This window comes from Anas acuta, chromosome 3 (genome assembly GCF_963932015.1).
Source record: "Anas acuta chromosome 3, bAnaAcu1.1, whole genome shotgun sequence".
Taxonomy (NCBI): Eukaryota; Metazoa; Chordata; class Aves; order Anseriformes; family Anatidae; genus Anas; species Anas acuta.
The window spans coordinates 51,073,681-51,092,944 of NC_088981.1; the positions used below are offsets into that span (position 1 = coordinate 51,073,681).

Here is a 19,264-nt window from a genome sequence, read left to right on the forward strand (position 1 = left end):
TAACCTCCAGTCTGATTTGCATGGAGTGCAACACGTAGTTAGGAATGTACATAACTTAAACTTCCTCCCACCAGCACAGGCAAATGACTGCAAGTACTAACAAGAGTCTCTTTCTTGTAGCTACCATCCTGTCCCCAGAGACTCATGTGCCCCTTAAGAGACTGGGCAAAATGTCATGTTGGGGAGCTGACATGTAGATTTTTGCCTCATTAGACTGCACAGTGAACGGATCCTTCATCTCTTTCTTTTAATTTACTGCACACAATAGATTTACAACAAGAAAAAAAAAAGACAGGTTTAGGACAGATTTAAGAGAAACTGTGTGATGTTAAAGAGAGACACTGGAAATCAATACATCTGTGCTTTTATTCCTCATGCATTACTGCCTGGTGTGATTACAGGGAAATCAGTTAACCAATTTTATTTTTTCTAACATAAAATCGTACTAACTACTGTCAATAAATGTATTTAGTGATGACATATTTGAGGTTTTCATGTAGCACACATTTCGCAATATGAAAATTTCCCTTTCCAACGCCTTGTACCTCATGCCGGATGTTTGCACCAGCGTGTCACGACGGCACAGCGCGGATGAAATAACAAACCTCTGGTTTTCATGCTTCGTGTCCACTGCCGGCTGTGTGAGTCACAGTGCAAGATGAAGTGGGAACACAGCCCCCTTCACCAGGGCGTTATTGCTGTGTCCCGGGGGGACTAAAACCTCCCTGGGGTACCTGCTCGTTGCCACCCTCGCTGTTGTAAGGTTACCCGGAGACGCAGCGCGTCCCTCTTTGCCTGTGGCTTTGAGCGCTCGTCAAGTTTCCCTCTCTCCTGCTCTGAAGCATTCACTCCTGGATCCCAAATAACAACACCGATAAGCACTGCCGAGTCGCGGGGGCCCTTCTGAGGGGAGCCCTGACCAGAGGGACGGCTCCAGCCGCCTCCCTCACCCCATACCCGGCTCCAGCCGCCTCCCTTGCCCCATACCCAGCTCCTACCTCCTCCCCTCGCCCCACACCCGTTTCCTACCTCCTCCCCTCGCCCCACACCGCCCCGTCTGGCCGCCCGTCCCCCGTCCCCGCCCCGCCGGCGGTGTTTCACTTTGTTTTCGTTCCCGGGTCGCAAGATGGAGGCGGTGCGGGGCCGGCCCGGGCTGCTGCTGCTGCTGCTGCTGCCGCTGCTGGCCGCCGCGCTGCTGGGCCCGGCCGCCGCTCCACAGCTGGGCCAGGTACCGGGCCGGGACGGGCCGAGCCGGGCCGGGAGGCTCCGTGGAGCCCTCCGGGGACCGGCTGGGCTGAGGGGGGGCTCGGCTGGGTGGCGGGGGGCTGTGCGCCGCCACCCCTGCCCGCAGGCAGCGCCCCGCCGCCCGTAGGCGAAGGGCAAGGGCAAGGCTCGCTGCCCGTGCCCGCAGGGCGCCCTGCGGGGGGGGGGGGGGGAGGTGTAAATGCGATTTAAAATGCCCCAAAAGAGCTATAATGGAGGGTGGGGGGGTATTTGGGTGCGGTGCGCGGGGTGCCCGGCCGAGCCGTGACGGCTCGCTGCTCCTCCCGCTGTCCGTGCCCGTGAGTGGGACCCGCAGGCGGGTTGGGGTCTCTCGGCACATCGCGGGGCGCCGTGCCAGCTGCTGCTTTCCCCGTCCAGAAGCCGGGCTGTGTCCCGGTAAGGTCCATTTCGAGTTAAATGTGGCTTTTCGAGGAGCAGAAGGAATGCTGTGGTGCTGTGCAGGGATGTGCTGAGGGGGGATGCAGCGATGCGCCGTGATGGGGGGGAGCTGTGGCCTCGAGGACTACAGAAGAGAACCGGCTGCTTTGGTGCCTGTGGTTAAGTCGTGACTAAATATCTTCCTCAGACCCTAGGAATCGTGACCTGCCAGCTGTGAGATCCCACAGAGGGAAGATGGGGTTTGTAGTCACTTGCCTAGCCATAGCAAAATCGCTGTCACGGGCGTGAATTTATTACAGCTTCTTTTGCTCCAGAGCCCCTGCGCTGTTATAACGCCATTCCAAGGCAGCCTGGCGCAGGCCCTGCGCTGGCACATCCTGTGCTGCAAAGCAGGATCCTGGGCTCGCTTCCTGGTCCCTGCCTCTCCTGGTGAGCCTCTGGAGGGAGATGGGCTTAGCTCCTCAAAATGGGGATCTAGGTCTTCAGAGATCTGTAAGGATGCACCTGTCCTTGAAGTCAGGCGCGTGGAAGTACGAGAGGGCAGAGAAAGCTCAGGTACTTCGTGAATCCCCCTCTGAGGAAAGGAGAGCGATGTGGGATTGGGCAAGCAGAAGTAGCACAGGGTTATAATATAAACCTGCACCATTGCTTACCATCTTCCATCCAGAAACTGTCACTCTTTCACACCAAAACTTCAGCTCCATAGCGCTAAAGCTGTTCCCCACAGTGGGCAATTACACAAGACACGGAGGCACATCTGCTCATGCTGTCTTAGGGTCTGAAGGTGTGAGTGAGCGTGGCACAGGGGTGCCTGAGCTGGTTACGTGGAAGCCAGCTTGGGGTCAGAGGTAGGGTAGGTATGTTTCAGAGTAAAGCCTGATGGAGTAACTGGGGTGTAACACCTGGTGAGCACAGCCGTGCTCTTTGCTTTTGGGGACAGGTTTGTCCTTTCGTGCTGTGTTACTCAGGTGGTCTGACAGCAAAGTTTTTGCCGGTTTAGACATATCTGCACCTTTTTAGCTTTATAGTGGTGTGGTGGTGTAAGTATGTGCAGAAAAGCTCTTTCAAGAGTCAGAAAGGGAACAAGCACTTCTATTACTTTTTTTCAGTTTGAAATTTTAATATATACATATATAAATAAGTCATGTTTCCTTCTGCACTGCTTCTTTCTGTACGTACAGGATCATGCTTGATGTAAAAGGAAGAACACGTCTTGAAAGAGTTTTGAGTAGAAGAGTTGCTCTTGTCTGAGCAGGAGCTGATTTATATTAAGTAGCCTGGTAGGAGAAGAAGGGAACAGGCAGAACGGGAATTCAGCACTCATGGGCTGGCTTCAGAGGCCACAAGCTTAACAACTCATGGCATGGGGGCAGACGGATCTTTCCTCGGGAAGGTTTGGAACTGCAGGTGGTCTTTTAAGCTTTTCTTTGGCTACCATGACTGTGCACTCCATAATCCTGGGAGTACACTGGCGGGATACTTCTGACAGCTTCACGTTTTGTAGTTCTTGTGCATTGTGTGAAAGTTTACCTCCAAGTCGATGTCCACGATGTTACAAAACCTGTAATGGAAGGATTGAGGAAAGACACAGGCATTTTGGAATAACGTGTGCAATCGCGTTTTGTAAGTCTGAAACACTGTTGTTGAGCTCCGGAATGTGAACGCCCCCCTTGTTGTGCAATACTTGTCGTTTCTTAAATAAGCTGTTTTGAAATCTGGGCTTTTTTTTAAAAACGTTAGCATGTGTGCTTTAGCTTTGCTTTCTCCTCCTGAAATTTGCATGAGCAAATCTGGATTACAGAGTGATTGATATTAGCATAAGTTTATATAAAAAGGCATGGAATCATGCAACAAGATAACCGATCGTTGTGTTAAAGGACTGTACTTTTCTGATGCTAGGTCAAGAATTAGATTTTGTGTTGTAGACTATTTTTAATGTGCTGATAAAAGCTGGCTAAAAGCACAGCGGGCTGAATGCTGTGATGTTTGTTCCATTTGTCTCTAGATAATTTAGATTTAACTGTTTACTTTTGAAAAGGCTTACTTACCTACCGGATTTTTTTAGTGCAGTTGCTTGAAAAACATTTTTTCAGGCTGTTGCTGACTGCAAGAAACCTCTATGAGGATAGATTGTTTCGCAACAGAAAAAAGTCATCTTCACTCCATCAGCCCTTTGAGTATGGATTTGGTGGGTGTAATGTATTTCAATCAAAGAAACTTTTAAATTGTGGCACGCTGAAGTATTTCTTTCATAGCGTTATCCCAGGTTCCCTACTAACAGCCTGGCACATGTTCTGAGCTTTATAGATAAAAGGCACCACATCATCTTTCCATGTATATTTGATTAAATTAAAGCAGTATGGTGCAACTGTGTCCTGATGATGTGAGACTAAGCATTCACCTTTAAAACTCCTGTTAAAATATTCATAGCATTAGTTGATTTAATAGGGAGAAAGCAAAGGCAATTAGTTCTAGCAACATACAAGGGGCAAAGGAAGGGATAAGCAATGTTGTACTATGAGTCATGGCAAAGCGAGGAAGCTTATTTTTCTGCTTGTTCAGAAAAGTAAAGAGAAGCAAAAGCATCATGTTAGATTTGTGTACTAACATGGATAGTTCAGCTTCAGTTACTTAAATACAGGATTTCATTGTCATACCCTAAATGTTGTCATGCAGTTTAATAACATCAACATTTGTTTGAGAAGATTTTGTACTAAAATCTGGTAAAATGTGAGGGACTAATTATCGTCCTGCAAACTTGTCAAGGACTGCACCATGCCTATTTCCTAACTCAGCTGTGCCCCATGGCCTGCTAAGGCTCATCCTCCAACACAGCTGTTTGGAGCCTGGTGAAAGAATTAGAACAGAGCCTAGATTATAAATAGAGAGTTGCTCTCCTTGGAGCCAGTTCTCCATATGGACTCAAAGGGTATGAGTTTGGATGTTAGCTGTTGGTTAGTTTGAGCACTCTTTCCCACAGTCTCTTGTCATATTTATGAACAGATTTTAGTTTTGTCCGTTCCTTACCCGTTTGGCAGCCTTCCTTCCCTTCACGTCTCCATGCTGCAGGCAGGATGTCCCAGCTGTGCCTGCGAGGGGATGCTCTGTGGGATGCTCTGTGTGCCGCCCGCCGTGCAGCTGGGCCAGGCGCTGGGCCATCTGCTGCCAGTGCTGCCCGCTCCGCTTCGCCGCCTGCCAGCGCAGACAGAGCCTCGTTTGGGAGCCTCGAGAGAGAGCAGCTGTGCCTGAAGTGGGCTGGCTGCTCCTGGCTCGCTCAGGAGATGGGCTTTGTGGGAGTGATACGGGACTTAGCAGTTAGCCTGTGCTGGGGGAGGCTCTACACTGCACCACGGCGTGTACCTACTGCCTGCCAGAGGTTTTTTCATGAATCTGTAGTCAGATCTGTTTAAAGTTCCTGAATGATTAGACCAAATGGCTTTGTCTTGTGTGGCATTTTTCATGAAAGGCTGGGGTTTGGTGAAGCGTTCTCTGTAGCTTTGTGTGGCATTGGTGTGGGGAGTCTTTAAGAACTAATGAATATTCCCTTTTAAATTATGTCAGATGCTTTATATATTCTTTGTCATCTTGCTCTTCTGCTACTGCTGTGTTGTGCTGCCCCGCTTACCCCTCCTGGGTTGTGTCGCAGCACATGGCTAAAGAGAAAGGATTGGAAAATGATCGCTGCCTGCTTATCGCTATTGATTCAGGTTCACAAAAATCACAACATTGCCACATTATTACTGCCATAGCCTAGCTTTCCACGAAGAGAATGACATGCATTTGTGGTGGAAGTGCTGTCTGCTTTGCAGGTCCTGTGGCCATTGCCACTGTAAATGTCACTGCCAGAGCACTAAAACAGCAATGAGAAGCCTTAGGAAAACTCAGGAGGCCCTTCTACATCCTGTAATGGCATTAAGAATGATGGGTAAATTTCTAGTGTAAATTGGAGAGTTTTGTGTGAAGGTATGCGCCCGCACAGCAAGGGCTAAGGTGCTGTGAGCGATGGGATGGGTGTCAGTGGTAAGTTGAAAGCACAGCCTGGTTCCTGGGGACCCGAATTGCTTTGTGGGGCTGTCCTTCAATTCTGACTCTGTCAAAGAGCAGCTTTCTCAAATATCCCAATGAATGTTTTAAATTACAGGACTGTCTGAGACTTATATGAACACTCGTGATATTGTTAATATTCAAAAATGTGTTGTGGGTGACACAAACAAGGCTTATACTCATAGTTCAGGCTTCTCCAGAACTCAAAAGAGCAATATTGTGGATTACGGCACAGGGCCCATGTCCTGCACTCAGCGGCTTTGTTACGGCAGGATTGGCTTCGTTGTTTTTGATACAGGAAATAAATGATGTGGAGTTATTTACTTCCCTTAGTAGTGAGGTGTGTAGCTGTAAGGCATATCCGTAAAGATGTAAAGTGCCTTTTTTTGTTGTTTTCTGACAAGTGAAAAGTGAATTGCATTATGCTAAGATAATCAAACATTTTCTGTGTTGAAATTAAAGGATGTTTCTTAAGTCCGTGAGTCTTCATGCCTGGAACTGGAAAGACGGTGAGATGGTCCCACATGGGAGCACTTTCTAACAGGTGGGGGTGCACCATGCAGAGCCCCACATTTCACTGTGTTTGGCCTGTCTTGTGGCTCTTGTCCTCGTGTAGGCTCTGTTATGGGGTGTGTAGGGTCGGGGAGGTGGTCACAGCAGGCCCCGCTGTGTTTTGGCTATCAGTTTGTGAACATTTGGAGCAGGAACAGTTGAAAACTAGTTATTTGTTAGCGCCGAAACTTTTGAGATCTGCTTGAAATGTTTCATACCAAGTCTTGTGAGACTGCTTGGGCAAGACAAGAACACAAGGACAGCTCAGGAGCAAGTGCTTCTAGCCTGAAAAAATCAGATAGGCCACTATGGATATGCAGAGTATGGGCAGTCATCAGGAGAAGAAATTGTTGGCTCCAGGTGGGAACTGACTGGCCATGGGGGTGACAGGAAGGCAAGACTATGAGTTCTCCATCGCTTGTGAAGGGTCATGGTGTAACAGCTGTGGCAGAGGATTGATCTGAGCCCAGAGTTTTGGGGAGGCTTAACAAACCCGTGCCGCTTAGGGGCAGAGGCAGCTCCAACACGGAGCCTGTCCGGCAGCTCGGGCCTGCAGCGTCAGCAGTCCCGTGCCTCTTCTTGTCCATTTTGTCTTGTCAGAAGAAATAGGCAAAAATGTGGAAGTTCTGCCCATTTAATGAGCTGAAATGGCTCGCTGGCTTGGTGTAAAGGAGAGGGAAGGATGAGATATGAGGCCTGCGGCCTTTCTGTGGCAGAGGCCTCTAGGTCAGCTCAGCTGTCTTACTTGTCTGCATCCTACGTTCTACTTTTTGTAAATTTGTCAGCATGGACATGTACCACCTAAATGTTTTGATTTCTTAAACATGTAATAAACTCTTTGAGTGCAAGCTTTAAGTACATACCATCATTCATGACTGTGTTTTTGGATACTAAATCAGCAGAACTGGCAAGTGCCTTGAAGAAGATGAATCCCCACACGTATGTTTCACCTTGGGCATATGGTGCCCAGTTGCTGAGCGTATCTATTTTGCCCTCTGCCCTTCATTATCAAATACAGCATTTGACTAAAACAAAGAGCAGGGGGATTTTCCTCCTTTTCAGTAGTAGCTGTCTACCAGTCATTTTCTTTTTCTAGTAATCTCTGTGAGTCACATCGCTGGTGGTGAAAGAAGATTGCAAAATGCTTTCTGCGTAAAGCAGCTCAGATTTAAAGCTCAAAAACTGAAGGACCATTAAGACTGCCGGGAAGGTCCCTCCTCTGGGCCCTTTGGATTCCTATCAGGCAGAAAATACTAGGAAGTCTAAAAGTACAGCTCCAGATGCTCAATAAAGTGCTAGACGTGTAGGGGATTTTTGTGTTAAATATACAGCATTCTTAAAATGTGAGGAAAAAGTGGTTCGAGGAAATTGCAGGATGACAGAACAGATCACATCCTACCGTTATATCATTGACCCGGTTTACATATTCGTTAATAGAGCTCCGTTTTTCTGAGTAAATGGGTAAGTTTAATATGAATAACTCAGATTTGAGTTTTGGAGAAAAGTCAGTATAAACACCCATTTTCTAGGAGGGGCATAGAAAAAGAGATTTTCTTTTTGGTCTCAGTGGCCAGAGAATTTTCCTGCTGACTTGACAAATGTATCTGAAACATCAGTGGCAAGTCATTTCGAACCAAAGGAAACTACTTTATTTTTTTAAATCTGCACTTTTTTTTTTTTTTTATTTAAATCTGTATTGGATTTAAAACTCTGCTTGTCATACGAAGCCAGATTTCTGCTGCTTTGGGTTTAGATGTTGTTTTTCAGTTTGTGATAGTTCTGGCTACCTCAGTGCACCGATTAACGCCCATTATTTTAAGGAAATGTTAATATTGGAGCTGTACTTGAGAAGCTCTCTGTTCTGTGCTGTGTACTCTAAGTATTTCCTGCCTAAAAATCCCAAATAGAAAGTCATTCATTCTTGCATTTTAAATTTTCATGAGTTCTACTTGCTTTTGAGACACAGCTCAATTTTAGTTGTTTAGTGTGAAACTTAATTAAACTCAGTGCTAAAAAAAGGTGCTGAAGACACAGAGGGGAGTTTTCCAGAGGAAAATTAAACACAGATAGAATCAATTAAGATTCCCAAAAGGCAAATAGAGACTTTAACATTATTTCTGTGTAGATGGCTCAAGAGAGCAGTGTGGCAGTTGTTACCTTTGTCTATGTTCAAGAGAGGTTTGTTTCCAGATATAGACTTTGTCAGATTTGGGAGATTTGAGGTCCCATCTGCAATAGAGCCCCTGAAATGACAAGGATGAAGTGAGAGGACCGAATGAGGGAAACAAGAAATTACAGTAATTGAGGTTTGAAAGAAGGAAATAAATCGCTATTACCTGTGGGTTTGGAGGAGTCCTTTGTAGCATTATATAGGAATGATAACCAAAGAAAAAAAACAGGATTACTGTTGCTGCTGACAAAAATGAGTGTTCTTTAGTATAGGCTAACATGTATTACATTATACTTCATCTTGAAGAGTAAGTGGAGTGCTTAATGCTCTTTACAGGGACCAAGAATCTGATTTTATCTTGCTTAATCAATTCTGTTTCAGTTAATATGAGAGACTTCCACTGTATCCATGCATAACAAGTTCTTCGGAGAATTTTGTTTGGTTATTAGTATCTCTATTTTAAAAGTGTATTAAAGGGGAAGCAGTCATTTCATCTCATCAATACCTCTGATTTTAAAAGAGGAAAAAAAAAGAAAACCTTACGTGGAACAAGTAAGCATAGTCTTCTTTGCCAGGTAGAAAGCGTGGCAATGTGCTCTGGGACTGGTACGTTGCCATTCTGTCAGGATAACTTGCGAAAGTTGCTTGTGGCCTGTAGCTGCTTCTGTGTTTTCTCATAGAAACTTACCTCTCTTTTTACCATTGTTTTCCAGGAAACCATCAGAGTCGATGTTATGATGTTGAAAAGCAACGGAGAATTTCACAAAGGCCAGGTTCGTCAGTTTTTTTCATTTATTGACTACGTATTCAATGAATTAATATGCAGTGAAACAAAGTCCACATGTGGATGCAAATATTTTGTTTTGTCTGACTTCAGTCAGTATTAATTACGTTCCTCTGGGAACAGAATTGTGGCATAGGGGCAGGACCGCACACTCATTCTGTCTGTCTGTCTGTCTTTCAGGTTGTTTTTAATATCACCTATGCTAATGGACAGGTATATCTAAATGATTTCCCTATGAAAAGCGGGGTTGCCCACATAACGTGTCAAACAGTAATATGTGAGTATTCTCATTGTTTTTTCCTGCTGTATTTTGATTCCCTGTTATCTAGTAACCAAAGCTTCCAAAGTCTGTGTGTTCTCGTACTCTGCTAACTTCAGCATTGTAGAAGCAAGTCATTTCCCAAATTACGAGAATTTTGCTCCTGATGTGGGTGGAAAAAAATGTTACTATCTTGTTCTCAAGTCACATTCATTTGCTTAAATGTAAATGGTTTCGTCTGAAATTGAGACTGCCTCTCTTTTCAGAAGAGTGTTTTGCACTACAAGCTAGACAATGTAAACAGAAGGATGCAACTCCACCCTGCTAATGGCTGTGTCCTGAGGCTGGCTGGCATACATCCAAAAAGGGATTCAATAGCACAAATATGAATTAATGTTGGGAAGACCTTTTAATTATCTCATGCCTGACTTCACTGGACAAAGAAGTTTCTCCTGGATAGGATATTATAGCACAAATTACTACAGGTTTGCTAGTGTCCTGTAGTGGGGTTAAGGACTTCAGATGATCTTGAAACTATTTTTAATACTGATTCAGTGCTATACCTTTTTGTGAAAGATCAGAAAGCACTGTGATTTTTGAGATACACAGAGCATACTATATAACTAATTAAGCAAGAGCAATTAAACTACTTGATTTAAGCTTCTGTTGTATTCAGAATGATCTCTTGATGGATCAGGTGCAGCAGTCTCCACCTTGGTTTCTAAGGTCATCCTCCTTTTACATTCAGATGTTTACTTAGAGGGTACTAATGCTTTTTCTAAATTGCTTCTCTTAGCCATGACCTTGTCTCTTGAACCCTTCCTTCCCAAATGTCATCAATTATTAATGTGACACTATTTCTTTTCTGAAGTGGGAGAGCAGTAATTTGCTTATCTGTTTTTGGGATAGATACATTCCTATTGCTTCCATGTTTTCTGTCCTATCTATCATAGGATAGAATTTCTATCCTATAGATAGATTTCTATCCTATCTAGGACAGAAAAAGACGGCAACATGTCATTTACCTACCAGACAACAAGTGCTCCTCCTGTCTGTTACCTGTGAAGTGACAGTTTTACTATTTGCTAACTAAATTATCAATGACAGATTCAGGTAATGTTTGTAAAAGGCTGAAGGAATTTTGAGATACTCGTTACCAGTTAACAGAGTGGAAAAAATGCTCCTGATTATCTGTATGTAATAGCAAAACTGAGCCAAACATTCATGCCCTTGAACAGTAGAGGCCAAGTCTCCTGAATAGCGTTCTCCTGGTGTTTTTCCACCTCAAGTTCCCACAGAGTCATGTTTAGGTGGGTGAGCATCTTCAGCTCCTATTGCAAGTAGTGGGGACTGAGCAGCCTTACACAGACAGGAAAGGTTGAACACAGGGAGCCTCAGCTGCTTGGGATATTTGTGGCCTTGCTCCTTTCATGCCTGCTTGCTGCTACAGTTCAGAAAACACTCAGCAAACAGGTCAGTACTCCAGCATACACCTGTTGGGAGTGGCCCCTCTTTCTTTCCTGGGTCTCAGTTCCCCTAAAGGTGAGGCATGGTACCTGGGAGAAGGATACTAAGCTCGTGGAGAAACATGGACAGTAGCTCTGTGTACGAGTGGAGCGTTAGGTTGTTGAATAGCTGAAGGCTTTTCAGTAGGAAGAGAGTTTGAGGTGTCACAGTCCCACGTGAAAATGGTGAGGAGTGAGGGAGGTGCAGAAAAATACTCATGAGGGAGCCAACACTTGTCTAGCACAAGCAGTGTGTGTGTGGGAAAGAGCTGAAGAGCTGGAACCCAGGAGCAACATGTCTCTGGCAGCCACTTGAAAGAAAGGGCGATGCATGTCACACAAATATCTCAAGTAGGGTGATTTTGGAAAGCGTATTTGTTTCAGTGTGGAGAGGAAGAATGTTATATGAATCGAGATGTTTTTGCAGGAGGCTGTCTGGACTGTGACATTGCTCTTATGAACTCCTTCGGACAACTGAAATAAGAAAGCAGTAATAGTGGAGCCAAAGGGTGCAGCTTAGGGTGCTTCGATGCAAACCTCAAAGGCCACATTGTTTGCGAGCTCCCTCACTTCGGGGATCGTACAGTGCTGCTGTTGTCTGCTGTGTGTATCATGAGACTGCTCTGAGTTTGATTTGGTGATCTACTGCTAAAAACCTTGGCATCTGTTTCCCAGAGAACAACTGCTCATAGTAGCAGTTACTGGAAATGTTAAGGACACCAGCCTAGTCCGGGCTTTGATACAATCGCTAGGACATCTCTGGTTTAGTATAGAATAGTTCAGTTGGAAGGGACGTACAAAGATCATCAAATCCAACTGCATTTGATTCATTTAAAACATTTGAAGCACTTGCAAAATAAAATGGTGAATTCCCAGCCTCAGCTCTAAAGAACTGAAATGAAAGGGAACGTGCTTCCTCACTAGCTATTTCTTCACTAAAACCCAGCTCTAGTGGTCCTCTGTGGTTGTAATGACTTTCCCACGGAGATGCTACCTGTGCAAAGGCACGTGTTCTATGTTAGATTTGCATCTGTTCACCCCATGGAAACTTCTGCTTTCTGGCTGGGATGGTTTCTCTTTGAAAATTGTGACATTGTGTCCTAACAGTGGAGAATGGGAGCTTGGGCAACCCAGCAGATCAGCAGCACCTGGGAACCGTCAGCGTCCGCATCATGGTTCACGAGTGGCCTTTGGCATCCAGTTCTGATTTGCAGCTGATTGTCATCCAGGAAGAAGTGACAGAAATTGATGGCAGACAGGTAAATAAAGATAATGCAAAAATAAAAATACAAAAAAAAAAAACCACGTTGCTTGTTTTGAATTTAGGAAAGGCAACCAAGAGTTAAAAGGTTTATGCGTAGCTAGCACGGTACTGAGGAAGATGATACCAACCTGTGTAGTAGCAGAGGTGTTTCTTGAGAACTCAAGTTTTAATGCTTCTGTTCTTATTTTAGTAGCTAAGAGTTGGATGACTTTCCATTAAGGTTGTAACAATATCATTATGTCACATACTTTTTCAAAATGTGCATTTATGCAAGGAAAGTCAAACTCACAAGCAATAATTCAAATAATTTCAAAGTAATGTACAAAATTAATAAAAGAGGCATATGTTCATTCTGAGTTTTTCTCCATTATTTATCCCAAGCTAAAAAAGCATTTCAATCACGTGGCTTGCAGCAGCAACAAATGAAGCAGGTGGGCTTGTTGTGAAGGACCATCTGAGGGCTTAGCCTTAGGTTAGTGTGTATGTAAGCTAATTGATTGATTTGAATAAAAAACTTGATGTTGAACATGGCTTTTGAGATGAACAGAAAAAAAACAAACACACATATCTATCCGATTTGCACAAATACTGGTGAATGTGAGGGGCTACAATTGCAGCTGAGCTTGAAATGTACAGAGCCAAGTTCTCAAAATTGCCTGTATGCTGTAGTTATTTTTCTAACTAGGAAGGTTCTGGATAGAAGGAAAAGCTGCTGTCTTATATTCCACTGCGTTTTTTTATAGGAGGAGGAGGATAATAACAGTGATCTTTAATTAATTGCATGCCCAGCATGTAGTACTTTTCACAGCTCTACATCATGCCAAAATTTTACTCTGTTCATGAAAATGATGATCCCACTGAGAGGTTTGAAGGTTTTGTTTCATTTTTTTAATGAGGTTCTTTATCCCACTGTTAGTTGGATAATGTGCTTTGTTTTGGTTCAGCTGTAACACAGTAGTGGAGCTGTATTTTAGATCTTAAACTGGATATCAAAATGCATATCAGGTTTGCACAGGCACCCGGTGAGAATGACCAGAAAGCTCATGCTGTTTTCTTCCTTTAAGTCAGAAGCTTTCCATCGTTCCCCTTAGTTACGAGCTGACAGGAACAATCATCATCTTCATCGCATTGTCCTGCACATTAGGAGCACAAGGAGACAGTTGGCCTATGGCTCTGAAAACACAAGTGAACTGAATTGTAACCCATATTCCTTTCTTGTAGAAATATCTCTCTGCTGCAGTTCTTGTTGTAGTCACAGACACTCTGGATTTCTGTCAGTTCTTGGCCTTACACTGCAGCTATCGGTGCTAGTAGTAGCTATGCTGAGTGTCTTCTGTGTAAATGATGCCTGCAGTGATTGTTAAATGAAGTAAGTTCAGTGCAGTGCTGGAGGAGGAGGAAAACTATTCTATTTTACATCAGTGTGTAATAGAAGAACTGAATATATGAATAAACAGTTACTCTACACTGCATTGTTGCCTGCCCTGAATGATACAAGTTCAAGGAAAAAGAATGTAAGTTTAAGGTAAAAAAATAAAAGCAGCAATGAGTGATCTCAGTGGGATTTTTTCACTTGTATGAAAAAAAGCAACATGACTGCAAAAGCAGAAGTGTCAGTCTTGTCTCAGCAGCACACTAAATGTTCGTGTGTGTCATTTTACTACATATATCAGCTTTCTGTGCTTTCAGATGCCTCCCTGACGAGAGGAGCTATGTAAGACTTGGTTGAAAGCCCATGGATTGACTGCCACATGTTTTTGCAGGGTGAGGGAGACCCAGTCTGTTTAGCCTACGTTTTAATGTGGCATAGGCTGTGGAAGCGTGTTAAGTAAAAACAAAGAATACTGACTCATGTTACAACATCTGTATGTCTCAGTCGTAATGGCTTGGAGCTTTCTGTCACATATTGGTTTTCTTTGCCAGCCTACTTCATCCTAACTGTAAATTCAGTAAATTTAAACACTATATGTTTGCCTCTCTTGCAGGTTCAGCAGGAAGAAGTAACAGAAATAGATATTTTAGTGAAGGACCTGAGAGTACTTAGACATTCAAACTACACTGTCCCTTTGAAAGAGAGCATGCTGTATTCCATCCCAAGGGACAACGACATACTATTTACACTCCCCAACCTCTCAGGAAAAGGTATCTCTCTTAGCTGTTAAATAATATTTTTAACCATAGTTAACACACTGCTCTACAGGACAAAGGAACAACATTATTCATGTGTTTTGTGTAGTAAAATAGTTCTGGATCAACAGGGAAGTATTTTTTACACCTAAATTCCACTCTTCTACATTCTGGTTATTTCATTTTGTTTTTAAATCTGTTCTCTTCTGAATTACTTGGTGCTTGTAAACCTGCAACCCAGACATTCACATGAATAAATTTATCTCTTTGCTGTTATGGAAATTTCCGTAAAGCTCCCCCTTTTTCCTGAGACTGAAAGAGAAAACTGCAAAGGAAATACCTGTCTGGGTCACTTCCAAACCAGAAAGTGGTTATTAAAATTGAATTACTTTAAAGCAAGAGAAGCTACTGGATACCTTAATCTTATTTTGGCTTAGTTTAGTCAAAAACTCAAGGATTTCATAGGAGATGAATATTTTTGTCTAGTTCATTACTTTTTAAACCTGGTGACAGCTGAAATTTTGCAGCTAAGGGCACATCTAAAGGCTGCATTGTAACACTGCTGCTTCTTACCAAGTTCACTGCTAAAGTTTAAAAAAAAAAACAGTTTTTTAATTTAAAAAAAAAAAGTTCCTTCTGTGATCTTCCTGTAAGCTTAGGATAGTTGTACCATAAAGACAGAAATTCAGCATGTCTTTGCTTTCTTGATTAGAGAGTCAAATTAAAAAATAATCCTCCCAGTAAATCTGTCTTTTCTTCTTTAGATATTCAGGACCCACTGCAAACCACCAGTCAGTACCTCATCCGGCAAGCAGAAACTACAGTGGATGAAGAGACGTTACCTGGCAAGTTACCAGAGACCCCTCTTAGGATAGAACCTCCATCTTCGTACAAGGTAGGGTGCTTTTGGTGGTGGTGGTGTTTTAATTCTAGCAACATAGCATGGACAAAGCAGGTGGTTAATCAACATTAGAGTTTTAGGGAACAGTCTTCCTTCGCTGTTTTTAGTATTGTCTTCAGCAACATGTACAAATACCAGGTTTTCCTCCTTCTTGGATATTTACAGAACAAACCACGTAACAGCATTGTAAGGATTCAGATAGGGAGATTTTCCTTTGCGTAAAGGCCAACCAAAACATCCGTTTAAAGATATTAAGAAGGTGTGTAACATTCCTAGACCTTTGTCTTTGGACCTCTATTTTTCATTTGAAAAAAAGCAACATGGCATATAACAACAGATTTATCGAGGAAAGAACTGCCGTTCCTGCTTAGCCTAGTAGGTGACTTCTCAGACGACTGTTTTGCTGCTTTGTAGTTGTTGAAGAACAGGATTCTCAGTTGTGTAAGGTATCTAACACTAACTGATTTCCACAGAAGTCTATGAAATCCCCGCAGCCAAACACTAAGAACAATAGGCTGTTACAGACAGATTCTAGGAAACTGTAAAAACCAAGAAGAAAAACAAAACAACACCATTTCTAAATTACCCTGTAGCAGTGAGAAATTGTGGGTTTTTACTGCAGCTGAAGTCAAATAAGTGCCTAAATCCTGAAATGTTGCAACCTCACAGATATGTCATGAAAGTAGATTGTGGTATCTCCATTATATGAGACTATTTATAACGATTTTGACTCTTGTTGAGCTCCAAATGACTTTTTTTAAAAATACATATTTTTTTCTGGCATTGCTTAGAGGCCAAATGCAGGCCACTCTGGGAGATGAGCCATGGGTCTCACCCCTAAGAAACACAGTAGCAGCTTGAGAAGTTTCAGTTCCAGATGAGGTAGAGTTAGGCTCCACACCCTCCTTTGTGGCTGAAAGAAACACATTACAACATTACAGCGTGCTGATTAAAGAGGATGGCAAAAATAGTATGCTGAAAGTTACCTGCTACCCCTCGCGTGGGCTTCAGTAACTCTGTCCCTGCTCTTACCTATAGTTAGGTAATCATAGCTACCCTAAGCCTAGGCCAAAATAACCTATACTCCACCTTCTTTGTTCAAGTGTCCCTTTATTTTCCCTTTCCTTTCAAGGGACTCCTGCAGGATGAGTCACTTCCTCAAAAATTAAACCTCCAAATAGAGTAATTCAGTTGGAAGGTTCCAAACTTTGTAAAAGAAACAGGTTTGAGTCACCAATCAACTCCATCCTGCTTTTACATATACTTCAGCATATTTATTTATTTATCTATCCGTTTATTTAAGTAAAGTTATCACTGTGCAATGTGATTCAGGAGTAGCCACAAAAACTGCACCTGCTCTGTTTTGCAACCTGTCTTTTTCTATCTACCTGCTTGGTTGTAGGTGATGTGCCAGTGGGTGGAAGACTTGAGAAAATGGCTCTGCAGATTCTGGTTTCGATCTTTACCCATCTTCTTTAATTTGATGGAAGTCATTGTGGTTGGAGTCGTGGGAGCAGCTCTCATTCTGAAAGTCTTAAAGGTGATTTTCCCTTCCTGTGAAAACAAGTAAGTAACTTCTGCATTTTTTTTTCTCTGATGAAGACAAAGCACTACTAAAAAATCTTTTAAGTTAGAAACAGCCTTGTTCTTTAGGAATACTGGGGCAACAACTGACTAAGAAGGCTGCCAGTAACTTTCCATTCCAGGCGGCCTGTTGATGCATACACATTTCAGAGGAACACAGGCAAATCTTTCATTGGAAATGCCTTAAGCTTGGTTGTCATAATGCCAAATTTTTATCAGATTTTCTAAGGACTGCGTTTTGAGACACTGTTAACATAGCTCCAAGAGAGGAAGGTAGAAGCTAGAGCTAAACCATTCCAGTCCTAAGTCTTACATATTGACTAGTGTTAGAGTCATTACTGTAGCTATGAAAGGTCTCAAATTTGGCAGCTTATAAACCATAGGAAGTGGCGGTATCATTCGTGGCAAAAGGTTATGGATCAGGTTGGTTGTCTGTGAGTGGCTTTATTCACTCAGCTGGGATGTTTCCAGCTACACAAATATTTTTCAGAGAAGCAAGTTTCCCAAACAAGGCATGGAAAGATAAAGTGGTAACTGTAGCTGAGAATCAGTATAGGTTTAGTGCTGGAATGGGCAAGCACGAAGGTTTTTAAGCAACCCAAGTCAATTCAGCAAGCCCTAATCCTTGGAACCATATGTTCTTTCAGGAGAAATGACTGACAGCAAAGTGTGCATCCTCACTCTGAGCAAGCACAGCTGATATTCTCAAATAATACTGACCAGCTGTGCTTCTGAAAAGCCCTGAGCGTGGTTAATTTATGTATCTACCACGGGATAAGAATGGTCTTAGTGCTTCCAACAGAGCTAGGAAAATGGAGGGTTGGCAAATTGAGAAAGCAGATCCCCATGACACCTCACAAAGCGTGCCGTCAGACTGGAGTACTTCCTCTGACTGACTTGTTAGAGGTACAGAAAGTGAAGAGAGTTCGTACCGCAGCAGCAAGTAGCTTAATACTGCCACGTGTGAAGCTTTGAACTAAGCAGAACTAGAAAAAAAGTTCTAACCAACACAGTCTGTTCAGCCCAGTGCTTGACGGTCTGTCCATGGCAGAGGAAGCACAGACGAGAGGAAGCTGCGTGCAGGACTTTCTTCTCCAGTTGGAGCACATGCAGCTTGTGCGTGGCTTGTCAGAGCAGTCCTAGAAGCTGAAAAGCTGGGCAGTTTCAGGCGACTTTGAAACTGATCTGACAGCCTACGCTGCTGCTAGTTCAGATGCACAGACTGGGTCACGGGACCCATCTGAAACAGGAGCAAGCTGTAATTTTTAGAACGCAGCATTATTTTGTCTACTATTGTCTAATGCCAGGTAATCTTACCTTTCAGAGGCATCCTTCTGCTGGATCAAGACAGCTTTGTACCTGTGATAACCATCAGCTTGCCTTCAGATGTTCCAGACAGGAAAAGCAATTTAGATGAGAAAGCATGTACTTAATACTGCGCTGACTTTGGAGTTTGTTTTGTTTTGTTTTAATTAATGAATTTTTAGTTTACTTGAAATTTGGCACTTGATCTTAACCCCTTGTTTCCTACAAAGAAAACTTACGTCAGTTGATTATTTGGCAAAGGGACACAGGCTGAGGCCCAAAGCTGACTCCCCTGTGCCTCTCCATAAACATCCAGCCTTTTCCAGAGCTTCAGAATAAAACATCTTTCTACCCTGAGGGTTACCATTGGTTTTAACTTCTGTGAAGTCACTTCTCGCGGCTCAAGTCAGGATGCTGGCTGCCTTCACACCCACAGATAAACCAGTTCAGCTGTCCTGTAAGTAGGGAGCTGGTGAAATTCAGGGCGCCCTGAAGTCTCCAGATGGCGTTCTTCAGAAAAGGACAGAGGAGTTCCACAAGCATGACACGTGCCTGCAAGCTGAAACAAAGCTGCCCAGCCTGGGTTTGTATCTCATAGGGTTGAGCGTGCCTTGCAAGGGAAGTATCACTACCAACATCTGTGTTGCTCAAGTATTTTGACATATGTGCAAAACAAAGCTTAAAAAAGGCAGATTTGTATTTCAAGCACTTTATACTTTTATGGCCCCTTACGCTCATAAAAATTGTTGGCACTTGTAATGTGGCTCGTTCACAGCGTGCTTTTTGTATTTGTGACAGCAGTACTGCGTGACATCCCAACACACCCCCAAAATGTACAAAAGTACTGGCTTACTAAGTAGGCTCAGTCTTCCCATACTGATTTGTACTGTTAACATTTTTCAAATAAACATTTAAATTGTTTATTAGACCGTGGTTGTGTGTATGCCTCTTTTGCTCCATAGAGCAGCAGTTTGCAGAATGTATTAGATCCATGGCACTATTTGTTGTGGTGGTGTTTTTTTTTTTTTTAGTTTTTCATCGTTCTAATTTACAGAAGATGCTCAGGCTCAGTGTCCTCAGGGAGTAGGACCCTGACCCTTGCCAGCT

The 19,264-nt window shown here is 43.3% G+C and overlaps 1 protein-coding gene across 1 annotated transcript; it reads left to right on the plus strand.

The window, feature by feature from the left end:
• The first annotated feature begins 978 nt into the window (after positions 1 to 978).
• GINM1 (glycosylated integral membrane protein 1) lies at positions 979 to 19,083 on the plus strand. The gene is made up of 8 exons (XM_068677066.1): positions 979 to 1,228; positions 9,142 to 9,201; positions 9,393 to 9,489; positions 12,084 to 12,235; positions 14,226 to 14,382; positions 15,132 to 15,262; positions 16,671 to 16,834; positions 18,177 to 19,083. Exons 1-8 carry the CDS (start codon positions 1,127 to 1,129, stop codon positions 18,283 to 18,285), a joined length of 972 nt encoding a protein of 323 aa, XP_068533167.1. The 5' UTR covers positions 979 to 1,126; the 3' UTR covers positions 18,286 to 19,083.
• Positions 19,084 to 19,264: the final 181 nt, after the last annotated feature.

Bases quoted from the DNA above. Each gene is read 5' to 3' on its own strand.
- GINM1 (XM_068677066.1), top strand. From the start codon at position 1,127: ATGGAGGCGGTGCGGGGCCGGCCCGGGCTGCTGCTGCTGCTGCTGCTG. The intron at 9,490-12,083 runs GTGAGTATTCTC...GTGTCCTAACAG, and splicing joins AACGTGTCAAACAGTAATAT to TGGAGAATGGGAGCTTGGGC. The intron at 12,236-14,225 runs GTAAATAAAGAT...CCTCTCTTGCAG, and splicing joins CAGAAATTGATGGCAGACAG to GTTCAGCAGGAAGAAGTAAC.